The sequence below is a fragment of the Erythrolamprus reginae genome, chromosome 4 (genome assembly GCF_031021105.1).
Source record: "Erythrolamprus reginae isolate rEryReg1 chromosome 4, rEryReg1.hap1, whole genome shotgun sequence".
NCBI classification, from domain to species: domain Eukaryota; kingdom Metazoa; phylum Chordata; class Lepidosauria; order Squamata; family Dipsadidae; genus Erythrolamprus; species Erythrolamprus reginae.
Window position 1 is genome coordinate 111,398,441 of NC_091953.1, and position 13,524 is coordinate 111,411,964.

Sequence of the window (13,524 nt, forward strand, 5' to 3'; positions counted from 1 at the left end):
CCCCCCCCCCCAAAGACTGGTACTGCCCCCACTCTCCTTGTCTTCTGGAAAGCATTAAAAACACACTTGTCAGCAGGCTTGGGGCTGTTGAACGATAGTTCTCCCCTCTGGCCACTAGTATGTATGAGTGATGACTGTGCTATTTTATTGGGTTTTAACTTTCCTATCTGTTTTTATAATATATACTGGGGTGTTTTAAATTTTGTAATTATTTTATTTATTATAAGCCTCCCTGAGTCTGTCAGAAGGGCAGCGTATAAATTTTAATAAATAAATAAATAAAATAATAAAGAGAATAATAGTAACAATAAGTCGCTTTTTCAGCTACATTGTAAGACAATAAATAAATAAATAAAAATAATAATAAATGAATAAATGCAGTCCTAAGCCACTTTCTTTTCTGCTCCATCGTAAAATTATGAATAAAATTATAAAAATAATAAATAAATGAAGTCCTGCCACTTTTTTTTAACTCCATTGTAAAATTATAAATAAAATAATATAAATAAATAAATAAATAAATAAAGTCATAAGCCACTTTCTTTTTTTCAGCTCTATTGTAATTGTAAACCGTCAACATGAGCTGTTCTAAGTCGAGGAAAACCTGTATGAACATCCCACCTCCCCAAAGCCATCAATAGCTCCACCCGCCAGCAGCAGACCTGCTGAGAGGTGGCCTCGGCCTGGAACATCCTCTGCTGGGTGGCGATCATCTTCTTGCGGCGCTTGCACTCCACTTTGAGCAGCCGGATCTGCTCGGCCCCGTGGGCCACGTCATTAGCCAGCACGTCTCGTTGAGCATCGGCGGCGCGGAGCAATTCCTGGCTGTCGCGGAGTTGGGCGCTGAGGTAATTTTGGGAGTGGAGCAGGTACTCGAGGCAGAGCTGGGCCAGGCGCAGGAGCTTGAGCAGGAGCGGGTCGGCGGGGCAGCTGCAGCGAGGGCAGCGCTCCTGGCCGACGTTGCAGTAGGTGACATGCTCCAGATGCTCCTGCAGCACAGCTACGTTCATTTCGGCCGCCACGCGGTCCACATCCACGGTGCTCAGGCGGCGCCAATCCGGCTCTTCGCGCCGGAGACGAAATTGGAAAGGAGGCAGGGCCATCCCGGGGGGCGGAGAATAAATCGCTGCCGCCATCCGAGCCGCCTGCTTAGCCTGTTGGGACGTGAAAAAACAGCAGTCCCGCGTCTCCAACTGCCGGAGATGTTGCCGTGGCAACCGAGGCGTCGTCGCCCGGGGGGGTCACGCGAGGAGGGGGGTCCGGCTTACCGCCCACGAACATGCCTCCACGACCCTCGGGGAGAGTATCCAAGACGCTGGATGGCATTCAAACCGAAGCATTCAAACTGCCTTTTTTATCCACATTGTTAGGGACCCAAACTATTAAAGAGGGTCCAGGACAGGTGGGCTTTGTTTGGCCCACTTGCCAGAGAAACCCCCAAACACAGATTTGATCTATGTATCTAACCTATTTAATCTATCTATCTATCTAATCTAATCTATCTATTTATCCATCTTTATCCATATCTCTTCTGTCTATTCTATTACCTATCTATCTAATCTATTTAATCTATATCTATCTCGTCTGTCTGTCTCTATCTATCTATCTATCTATCTATCTATCTATCTCTTCTGTCTGTCTGTCTATCTATTTGGATTTATATGCTGCCCCTCTCCAACGACTCGGGCGGCTTTTCCAATTCCCTGTCATCAAAAATAAATTCTATTGCATATTCCCCTAACAATCCAAAGTGTCTCAAGTAAGAGGAACCACTGGTGGAATCTACTTAAAAAAGTTTTCATCACATGCAAGCAAAATTGCCAGCTTCAGCTTTGACACATCCAAAAGTAAAAGGCCAAAACCCCCCACAACCTGATATTTTTTGATTGATTATTATTATTAATGAAATTGCCAGCTGAGACTTTAGATCAATTAAAAAGGTGTAGAGAAATTGAGTTCAAGCATCAGTAATATTTAATCCTAGTTTCAGGGAGATTATTATCCACTGGATTTGTTTTGCTTTTGGAAACATCACTTTTACTGCAAGCACCCCTTTTGCACTTGCAACACTATAAGCACTCCTAATTTCTGAAGCCTATAATAATATAACATCTGACATATAATAATAATCTTTCAACACAATGTTACTCAGTGTTTTAAGATGCAATCATATATACACTACTCAAAAAAATAAAGGGAACACTCCAAGAACACATCCTAGATCTGAATGAATGAAATATTCTCATTGAACACTTTGTTCTGTACAAAGTTGAATATGCTGACAGCATGTGAAATTGATTGTCAATCACTGTTGCTTCCTAAGTGGACAGTTTAATTTCACAGAAGTTTGATTTACTTGGAATTATATTGTGTTGTTTAAGTGTTCCCTTTATTTTTTTGAGCAGTATTTTATTGGGGGGATACATTATCATTGATGTAAAAACAAGCTTCCTATGACTTCCCACTTCCTTTGCTTTGCATTTCCAACACATTTGTCCAAATTAACAAGGAAAGGGGTGGGTTAATTTGGATTTTACTTGTGATTTGCTGATCAGCCAGTTGCTATTGTGAGGATTTCTGTATTATAGAATCTAAATTCAATCGTCTTTCAGCACCTTCCTTCGACTTCGATACGATTCTGTGATTACAGTCATCTGCATACAAATATGTAAGTTATATATATTACATATATATTATATATATGTAAGTTACATATACATACAAATATGTAAGTTATGTACATAGTACATACATATATGTAATATAATATACTGCTCAAAAAAATAAAGGAAACACTCAAATAAGACATCCTAGATCTGAATGAAATATTCTCATTGAATACTTTATTCTGTACAAAGTTGAATGTACACAACAGCATGTGCAATTGATTGTCAATCTGTGTTGCTTCCTAAGTGGACAGTTTGATTTCACAGACGTTTGATTTACTTGGAGTTATATTGTGTTGTTTAAGTGTTCCCTTTATTTTTTTGAGCAGTATATATTATTGGGGGGCACATTATCATTGATGTAAAAACAAGCTTCCTTATGACTCCCTACTTCCTTCCCTTTGCATTTCCAACATATTTGTCCAAATTACCAAGGAAAAATGGTTGGTTAATTTGGATTTAACTTGTGATTTGCTGATCAGCCAGTTGCCTATTATTGTGAGGATTTCTGTATTATAGAATCTAAATCCAATTCTTTCAGCACCTTCCTTCGAGTTCAATACGATTCTGTGATTACAGTCATATACTGTACATACAAATACGTAAATTACATATATGTAATGCATGTAATTTACATATTTATCTGTATATGACTATACATATTCGCACAATTCTATCTCTGAAGAAATGAATTGCAATCCCATAACAATGCATACCCCTAAAATGGAGGGGGGGGAACCACAGTATTATTTTTTAATCCAATAAAACCTCACATTTAAAAAGTCAAATGAATATTAACCCAATATGCAGCTCAGCCGCATGGCAATCTTGCTCTAATCGCATTGTTAAAAAGAGGGGAAAAAAGCCCCGCAATTCGAAGCGCTCCTTGCCCGCGAAGTTGAGAAAGCGAAGCAAGCCAGCGAGGACACGCCTGAAATCAAGCTTGATCCCCAAAGCCAAGTCAGATTTCAAAAGAAAAAGGAGGCGACAGCCGAGGCTCCCAGGCTTTTTAAAGGGAAGAAGCAAACGGGTTTCCCTCCAGCCTCGCTTTCTTCTTGGATTCGCACTCCCAAAGCCGGGGGCTACAAAACCCGAATGGGCTTCCTCTGCTGGGTTGAGAGAGACAGGAAGATCCCGTCGCGAAGAAAGGAACTCTGCAAGGGATCGGCCGGCGGCAGAGCCGAGATTAAATCAACACACACCCCGCGCGATTTGGCCGTCCGCGTTAAAGGACTCCCGAATGCGGCGATCCACCCAGACGCTGTGCTTCCCTTTCGCTGGGATCGCGATCCGCTCGCATCACCTGGGTCGGCCGACGCTCCGGAGAAGCGGATTCCTCGGCTGCTCGACCCCGCCTCCTGCTTTTGCGCATCCCGCAAGCGATCGCACGCCCACCCCACCCCGCCGCCACCTTAAAATGCTTGTGCGCTCCGCGATTTGCCTCCTGTCTCTCCTTCCGCTCCTCCAATCCGATTGTCCCGCGCAGTCAGGGTGGAGCGCATGGAGGCCAAGAAGAGGCCTTGACCGGGAGAAAAGACCTGGATGCCGAAGCATAAAGTGGCTCCTTCTATTCCTCCAGGAGGAAAATTCCAGAAGTGCTGCTGAGGATTAATTTGGGATCCGCCGATCATAGAAGCCAAGCGCCGCCGGGTGCATGCTACGGATTTGCAGTGTTTGGCTTCATGCAGAAGGCGCTTCTGTGCAAACCCTGTCCCAAATGAATCGGGGGCTAAATGTGGTGTCGAGCTGTTCATGAAGACTCGCTTTCTGGGGCATTCGTGCAAAAAAAGGGACCGACTTTTGCTTATTGTATTGATCATCAGTCCCACAAGCTGTAGGGGCCTTAGCCAAATATTGTACAAGGTCAGACATTGGTCAGTTTCGGAGTTGGGGCAGGTTTCCCGTGGGATGCAAGGCAGGATCTTTTGGCACATCCAGTTGCTGGTTTGACTAAAACTGAAAAAATCCTAAGCTTCAATTTCAATGGAAACAAGTCACCTAGGGATGCATGGGCATGGGAAAACTCAGCAAGTGAATATTGAAATGAATCAACCACACCTTGATTTCTTAGACATCAGTGAACTAGGATAGATCAGAAGTGGATACTTTCAGAAAAGAAATTACCTGGACATAAAACACAAAGCCTTTCATAGCCAGAAAATGTAAGAACAGTTGTTGAGCTCAGTAGTGGGTTGCTACCGGTGCAATAGCGGTCTGCGCATGGGTAGCAGCTGCCAGATTGTGCATTTTGTGCATGACTGCTCCGGTGGCAGTCCTACAGGCGCCGCCATCTTATTTTTTTCAATTTTTCATATTTTTTGCTTCATGCATCGAAGCAAAATCTTTTCAGTGGACATGCATGCGCATGAGATTTCAGCAATTCTTTGCTTCCATGCATGCAAAAAAGTTGTTCAAATCTCACACACGCGGCTCCCCCTGCAAGATTTCACTGTGTTTTTGTTTCATGTGCAGAAGCAAAAACACGCTGGGGACGTGCACGCACGCAAGACGACTGAAGCTGGACGCGCAGTGCAATGGTAGCAGCGGCAATGGAAATCCGTCCCCGAGTACAATGTAGCTGATGGCCTAATAATACAATAGTACAGGATGTGTTCCAAAAGTAATGCAATTTTTTAAAAGTAATTTATTGAACAGATTTGCACAATCACTTAAAATTTTTCAAAGTACTGTCCTTGGGCCTCTACACATTTTTTGCAGTGACTGCCATGATTGGCACACGCCCTGGAAGGCGTTTTCAGGGACCTCTCGCAAGATCTTTGTCACGGCTGATTGGATCTCTTCTATGGACGAGAAACGGGTTCCCTTCAGAGCTGGGAACAAAAAGAAGTCTGCTGGGGCGACGTCAGGACTACGGGGAACTCACAAACTCGTAGCACGTTGTGGCAAGGCACGTTTTTCGTTCATAGAAGAGATCTAATCAGCCGTGACGAAGACCTTGCGAGAGGTCCCTGAAGATGCCTTCCAGGGCGCATGCCGGTCATGGCAGTCACTGGAAAAAATGTGTAGAGGCCGAAGGACAATACTTTGAAGAATTTTACATGTTTGTGCAAATCTATTCAATAAATAACTTTTTTAAATAATTGCATTACTTTTGGAACACACCCTGTATGTCTGTTTTATGGAGTTCGATGTGCTGGTTCCAAAATATGCTTAGTTTTGCTCCATTGCATAAAGTGTCTAATATAGAAGCATTTTTGTTATTACATTATTTCAACATTTCAACGTGTGTAGTAATTACTGTTTTCTTAATGTACGTTGGAGCTGAGCTAGGGCAATGGCTCATGTGCTAGCAGATATGGCTCCGCGTGCCACCTGTGGCACCCATGCCATAGGTTCGCCATCGCTGCCTTATAATAATGATGCTGCTCTGTGGAAACTATGCACGCTAAAGAAAAACTATATACATTTTTGAAATCAGAACAAAAAATGATTCAGAAAATTACAAGGTCAACTGCGATGATTAAACTTTTTTTTTGTACACCTGTGTTTTTTTAATATCATTAAGTGTTGTATCACATGATTCTTGACAAATCTATATTTTCTTTTATGTACACTGAGGGCATATGCACCAAGACAAATTCATTGTGCGTCCAATTACACTTGGCCAATAAAATGATTCTACTCTATTCTATCTAATGTCGGCAGTATATTACTTATACAGTACCTTGTAATAATGATGCTGCTCCATGAAAACTATACCTGCTACAGAAAAACAATATACATTTTTGAAATCAGAACAAAAAATGATTCAGAAAAGTACAAGGTCACCTGTGATGATTTTTAAAAAAATATTTTTTTGTAGACCTGTTATTTATTGCCACCCATCTCATCTCAAGATGACAGAATGGAATAGGAAGAGAATAGAACAGAGCAGAATCTGGAAGAGAGCTAAGAGGTCTTCTAGTCCAACCCTCTGCTCAAACAGGAAAACCTGTACCGTGGTAGGCAAGGTTTGCTCTTCTATGATTTGTGGACTTCAACTCCCAGAATTCCTGAGCCAATGTTGCTAGCTGAGGAATTCCGGGAGTTGAAGTCCACAAATCATAGAGCTAACTTTACCTATCCCTGACCTATACCGTTTCAGATGTTTCTGGACTGTTATTCTAAGTGTTGCCTTACCAAAGTAGTATATATTTAACGTCATCCTAATAGTAATATTTAACAAGATCTCTATTGACGCAGTCCAGGGCTGAGACTGAAATGTGACTAACTTTGTTACATTATCTTATAACTTTCCATCCGATTTGAGTAATTAACAGTTGTTTCCTAGGATAACAACCTGCTGTGAGGCTTTAATGTCGTTTTCATCGTTTCTTTTGCGTACAGGTCACAAGAAAAATCCCATAAAATTCGAAGATTCTCTCGTTCTGGGCAACTTAAAAAACAACCACTAATAACCCCGCGAAGGTTTTCTCAGACGCAAGCGTCATTCCTCCGCTCGCCTTTCAGAGCCGCAAACGAGCGGGAATCGAAGTGAGGGCACTTGTTTCGGCAGCTCAAGCTTCACTTGCCCTTAGCGTGTGTCTGCGCGAGCGATAGAAAGGCGGAGCCTTGTGACAGTAGCCTCTCCTGCTCTCCACGTTCCCCTAGCGAGAGGCGGGACCACAGACGCGCCGGCCAATCGGAGGCTCCCACGACCCACCGGGGGGATCCTTGCTTTTAGCATGGCGAAAGAGTTTCGGAGTTCTCTGAGGTAAACTTTCCAAGCGAGTTCGGCGGTTGGGTGCTTGGGAGCCTGCGGGCCGTCATGGTTTCTCCCCGGATTTGCGTTCACAAGCTTGGCTCGACGTTGTCGTTGCTGTTGGTCCTCTGGGATCTGGGTGAGAGAAACTTTGGCCGCTGGGGTTGGCAGTTTTTACCTGGGAAGTTTAGGGACTTGGGCGAGAAGAAGGGACTTGCGGCGGGGCGGAGACAGGAAGGGAATCCATAGACACGGGTTAAAGCAGGGGTAAGCAAAGTTGGCTCTTCTATGATGTGGACTTCAACTCCCAGAATTCCTGAGCTAGCATAATTGGCTCAGGAATTCTGGGAGTTGAAGTCCACAAGTCATAGAAGAGCCAACTTTGCTTGCCCCTGGGTTAAACTGCTCGCGTTATATTAACCTTCTTCCTATAGAGCTAAAAACATGGCCTCACTTGGGATCATTGCAAAGGTGGGAGAGGAAGTTACAGCCTTCCTTGCAGAAGGGGCTACGATGAAATATTATTTATTTTATTTGTTTGTTTGTAGGTATTGGTGGTATACAGAGGTATAATAATATTCATATACATGATACTGGTAAAAGAGAAACTCAAAAATACTAGTAAACAAACTCAGTATGACTATGATATGACTATGAGTACAGAATAGTCAAAGCTCAAACTATTCTAATAGTATTCTCTGTTCTCATGGAACTGTAGGTGATTCTTTAAAAGTTGGCATTTGCAGACATAGTTCTGGGACTAGTGGGCTGCACCTGGTATGTGGCCACATGGCAGCATGGTAGTAAAAACCGGGATGCTCACACAGCTGTGTGTCCCCGATGGATGCATGCATGCCCCCATGCGAGATTCGGCTTCTGCACATGTTCTGCAAGCGAAATCTTGTGTGAAGATGCTTGCACATGTGAGATCTTGCCTATTTTCGGCAGTTTTTGCTTCTGCGCATGCACGAACACAAAGAAATCTCTGAAAAGAGGTGAAATCTTGTGTGTGTGAGTGTTCTTGTGTGAGATTTTGCTTGTGGCGCATGCGCAGAAGCTGAATCTTGTGCCGACACACGCTCGTGCCAGTCTTGGAGAGCTCACCGGTAACACCGAAGAAGAGCAGCCCCTTCACTGCCTGGGACCATTTTATAATTAAAAAGTTGTAGCCTGTATGCAAGCTGTGCTCATTAAATCAATGGCTCTTTGCTTCGTATGAATCGTGTTTAGGGATTGAGTTCGTGAACTGGTAAATTGCCTGTTGTCTGTTTTGCTGAAATCTGCCCAAGTTTCCAAAATAATGAAATCAACCGTTTAATGGACCAGCAAAATGCTGTGGACACATGGACTTCAATATAAAGCATTTGACAAAGTAGATCGTAATCTATTTCTTAGTGAGCTAGAAAAATATGGGACGGACAGCATCACTGCAGGATGGAGTCATTTATTTATATAATAATAACAACAACAACAAGAGTTGGAAGGGACCTTGGAAGTCTTCTAGTCCAACCCCCTGCTGAGGTAGGAAACCCTTCATTACGTTAGACAAATGTTATCCAACATCTTCTTAAAAACTTCTAGTGTTGGAGTATTCACAACTTCTGGAGGCAAGCTGTTCCGCTGGCTAATTGTTCTGTCAGGAAATTTTTCCTTAGTTCTAAGTTACCTCTCTCCTTATTTAGTTTCCAGCCATTGCTTCTTGTTCTACCCTCAGTTGCTTTGCAGAATAGGTTGACTCCCTCTTTGTAAAATTTGTTAGCCATCCATTTTACCACACACTAACTCTTGAGTGTCTTACAATATCAAAAGATAGAAATATAAAGTATAATAATTGAAATACAATACCAGTTTAAAAAATGAAAGGGTTGTGTGTGTAGTATTTGTTATTAATCTAGGAACTACCGCCAATGTGAACCCCCCCTGTTGGAGCCTCAAGTCAACTGGAAGAGCCAGTTTAGTTTAATCTTTTTGTCCTTAAGATTCTCATCATTATCCAGTCTAGATCTGCCATCTCCCATAACCATAGTTGGACAATATGGGAACATTCCAACTTTGGAATCCCCCTTGGGCAAAGCTAGGAAATGGGTGAAACTCTCACCACCCTCTCAATGACTGCAATGGGAGAGTTGTACATCTTGTCACAGGAACTCTTCCTTCTTCTGCACTAAGCTATCATGCAACTGGTACATCTATGTAAACAGTATCCACAGTCACAGTAGATGTAGGTCTGGATTAAATTCCTACACCCCCCCTTGGAAATTGTTCAGGAAAAATATAACACAGCAATTCTAGCATGAACATACCTGTATCCTTTAATGGTTTTCCCCATTCATGGATCATTGACACATGTGTGTGTGTGTGTGTGTGGGAGAGAGAGAGAAAGAGAGAGAGGCTGACTGCAATGACACCAGAAGCTGCCTGTCTGCTGTGCTGGGCTCACCCCCTGGACACACCCGGCGGCTTTGCCTGACAACAAGAGAGCAGTGGAGGGACTGGGGAACATGGGTTTCTTTCTTTATTTCTCCACCCTTCAACCTTCTCCTAAGAGGCTTCCTCCCATATGTGCTTCACGCAGCTTCGCAGCCTTGTGTTTCCCTGGAGGGGTTTGTGTGTGGATGGAGCGGGGGCTACCCTGTCTTTCCCAGAGCTTTCCCCCCCCCCCTCCGACAGAGTGTGTTTTGGTGGTGTGCTGGGACGGCAATGGGCTGGCCCTCACGAAAACCTGGGTGGGGGCTTTCTTTCTTTCTTTCTATCTTTCTTTCCTTCCTTCTTTCTTTCTATCTATCCATCCATTATATCTATCTATCTATCCATCGATCCATCTATCCATTATCTTTCACTCTATCTGTCTATCCATCTATTTATCCATCCATCCATTATCTATCTATCTATCCATCTATCCATCCATTATCTATCTATCCATCCATCCATCCATTATCTTTCTATATCTATCTATCCATCCATCCATCCATCCATTATCTATCTATCTATCCATCCATCCATTATCTATCTTTCTTTCTTTCTTTCTTTCTTTCTATCCATTATCTATCTATCTATCTATCTATCTATCTATCTTTCTTTCTTCCTATCCATTATCTATCTATCCATCCATCCACCCACCCACCCATCAATCCATCCATTTATCCATCCATCCATCTAGAGGCTTGCCTAAGAAGAAAACTGAAACAGTTGCCAGTTCTGGATACGTTAAGAAAATTGGGGGGAAGGGTCTTTCAACTGGGAGAGGGATGAAGCAGCTAGGCAACTTCGGGTATCATTGCAAAGGAGAGGCAGTCAGCCCCCCCCTCTCTCTCTTTCACACACACACACACACACACACACATCTTTTCCTTCCTCTCTTTCCTCATCTTTTTGTCTTTCTGATGGGCAAGAGGGGTGAGACGGACCATGTAGAAGACACTTAGACTCGCCCGGCTGCCGAGAATTAAACTGTTTCTATTCCGTTCTGTTCCGTTTCTCTGACTGCCTCTCCTTTGCAATGACACCAGAAGCTGCCTGTCTGCTGTGCTGGGCTCGCCCCCTGGACACGAGAGAGCAGCGGAGGGACTGGGGAACACGGGTTTCTTTCTTTATTTCTCCACCCTTCAACCTTCTCCTCAGAGGCTTCCTCCCATATGTGCTTCATGCAGCTTCGCAGCCTCGTGTTTCCCTGGAGTGGTTTGTGTGTGGATGGAGGGGAGGGGGCTTCCCTGTCTTTCCCGGAGCTTTCCCCCCCCCCCCCTCCGACTGAGCGTGTTTTGGTGGTGTGCTGGACCGGCAATGGGCTGGCCCACACGAAACCCAGTGGGAGTTTTCTTTCTTTCTTTCTTTCTTTCTTTCTTTCTTTCTTTCTTTTCTTCTTTCTCTTTCTTTCTTTCTATCTATCTATCTTTCTTTCTATCCATTATCTATCTATCTATCTTTCTTTCTATCCATTATCTATCTATCTATCTATCTATCTATCTTTCTTTTTCTTTCTATGCAGGTAGGTGATGGATAGATGGGCTGTTCAGGATTAGAGGGAGGAGAAGCAGCTGCTACTTCAACTGGCCGCCGCTTCTCTGGCCGTGGACACAAAGGAGAGCGCACGTCTGTCTCTGGAGGAGGTTTAGGAGGAGAGGGGATCTCGCCCAGCCTCTGGAAAGCAAAGGAAAAACCCCAGGCTCTTCGGCCAGCAACAATCCGGAGAAAGCACTCTTGCAGCCGCTTCGGGGTGGCTGCAGCGGCAGTGGCAGCTGTGGCTTCTCCTCCGAACAGGGCGGCTCATAGGTGGGCTCCAGGTTCAGGCGCAGCTCTCCCCCTCCCATCCCACCAGGGGTTGTAATCAAAAAGGGAAATCCCGGCCATGACAGTCATAAGGCAGGGGAATCCCTTCAGCAGTCAGAGAGCGCAAGCGCAGTAAGAGAGCCCACGGACCCGGGCTCAGGTTCGTAAGTTGAAAAAAGTTCGTAAAAGGAGGCAAAAAATTTCAAAACCCCAGGTTCGTATCTTGAAATGTTCGTATCACAAGGGGTTCGTATGATGAGGTACCACTGTACTTCTATGCCGCCCAGTCCCAAGGGGACTGCCGCTCAGACACAAATAATTTAAAATGCCACAAATACTGTACTTTTTAAAAACTTTATTACAAAGTTTTAATAAAGTTTTAATAATTATTACAAAACTGATTTTGCTGGGGGAAAATATCCCATTGTTTAGAAATACGTGAAGCTCATTGCAATGGGAAGATTGACACATCCTCTAACATTTTTGTTACAGTGAAAATTTCAGGACCAATTTCTTCCTCTTTCCATTTGTAAAATGACTGCCGAATCTCCTCCTGTTTGAATCGGTGATCTTCATATTCCTGAAATTGAATGAAAAAGCTATTTTAAGAATTTCAGAAAGTCCTTTTCTACAAATTCCTGTATTTTGATCATGATGCTTATTCCAAACCAATGAAACCTTAACATTAATTAATGTGATATGTGGATCGCAAAATATTCCAATCTAACTAGACCAGAGGATTACTGATCAGTGAAATAGGTTTGTAGGAAGAGATAATGGAAATGGTAATGTATGAAAATGTATATTGTACAAATGTATATTGTATGCCGCCCCTCTCCGAGTCTGCGGAGAGGGACGGCATACAAATCCAATAAATAATAATAATAATAATAATAATAATAATAATAATAATAATCCTTTTCACCTGACTCTTTATTAGAACAAGTTTTTGATAAAATCTATTGGCAAGATAGACAATTCTGTGAAATTTCCCAAAGAACATTAAAAAAGGGTGCAGATTTTATATGCAACCATCATGTCTAAAACAGTCAATCATCTTTTTCAATCTACATTTAAACATAAAGTGCAAAAGTACCAAACAAGGCAAGTCATTTTCTCCTTTGAATGTTGATACTATTAGACTTATAATCTTAATTAGTAATGGATTATTGGATGGCATCTTAAAACTGAGCCTTACAGAATGTGCCCTACCTTAGACAGTTTGACCATATGGGCATGTCGCTCAGCTTCTAATTGAGACCTGGTAACTTGTAACTGCTCCTTTAGTTGGTTGATCTCCTCCTGCAGTTTATAAGTCTGTGATTTTTTCTTCTGATCTGCTTTAAAGAATGTATAATGGTGATAGTGCCCATTAATATACTTCAGAGAAATTTGTTTCTACTTACACAGATATTTGAAGCATTGTTTCCTCAGTACATTATCATCTAAAGGATGTAACAGGGACTCCTCCAAGCTACTTTAACAGTAAACTTTCTATAAAAGCTACATAGTGCTTTTATAAACATCAGTTCAATGCACTTTGCAAATACTAGCCTGGAAGATAATTCCGCATTATCAGAAGTTTCATTTCATTATCACTTTTTCTTCTAAATGTAACACACTCCAGCCATGTCCTAGATCAGAGTGGACCCTTCTATATGATCCTGTACTAATCCCTATACTAGAGCTCACACCTTTTTTCATATTGAAGATGCTGTCTGCCAATAGTTGTTCCTCACGAATATCTAGAGGCGTACAGATAAAAGCAAATAAGTGTATTGAATATTGTAGTGTGATGCTCTTCCCAACTTTCACTCTTCTAGAAATGTTCAATTGCATATATAGGCTGCATAAATCCATAAGACCATTAGATAGCAGCAAAAGTTGGTT

At 42.7% G+C, this 13,524-nt stretch overlaps 2 protein-coding genes across 2 annotated transcripts in view; both read right to left on the reverse strand.

Annotated features, from left to right (window-relative positions):
- Positions 1–4,038, reverse strand: part of LOC139167063 (cilium assembly protein DZIP1-like) — a 70,372-nt gene extending 66,334 nt beyond the window's left edge. Inside the window, exons 1-2 of the mRNA XM_070751492.1 lie at positions 3,970–4,038; positions 663–1,154 (exon numbers count right to left, since the gene is read on the reverse strand). Of these exons, the coding sequence (XP_070607593.1) occupies positions 663–1,154; positions 3,970–4,038 (561 nt within the window). The remainder of the gene's footprint in view (positions 1–662; positions 1,155–3,969) is intronic.
- Positions 1–13,524, reverse strand: part of LOC139166944 (cilium assembly protein DZIP1-like) — a 104,781-nt gene that overhangs the window by 72,450 nt on the left and 18,807 nt on the right. Inside the window, exon 2 of the mRNA XM_070751226.1 lies at positions 12,847–12,971. Coding sequence (XP_070607327.1) covers positions 12,847–12,971 — 125 coding nt within the window. The remainder of the gene's footprint in view (positions 1–12,846; positions 12,972–13,524) is intronic.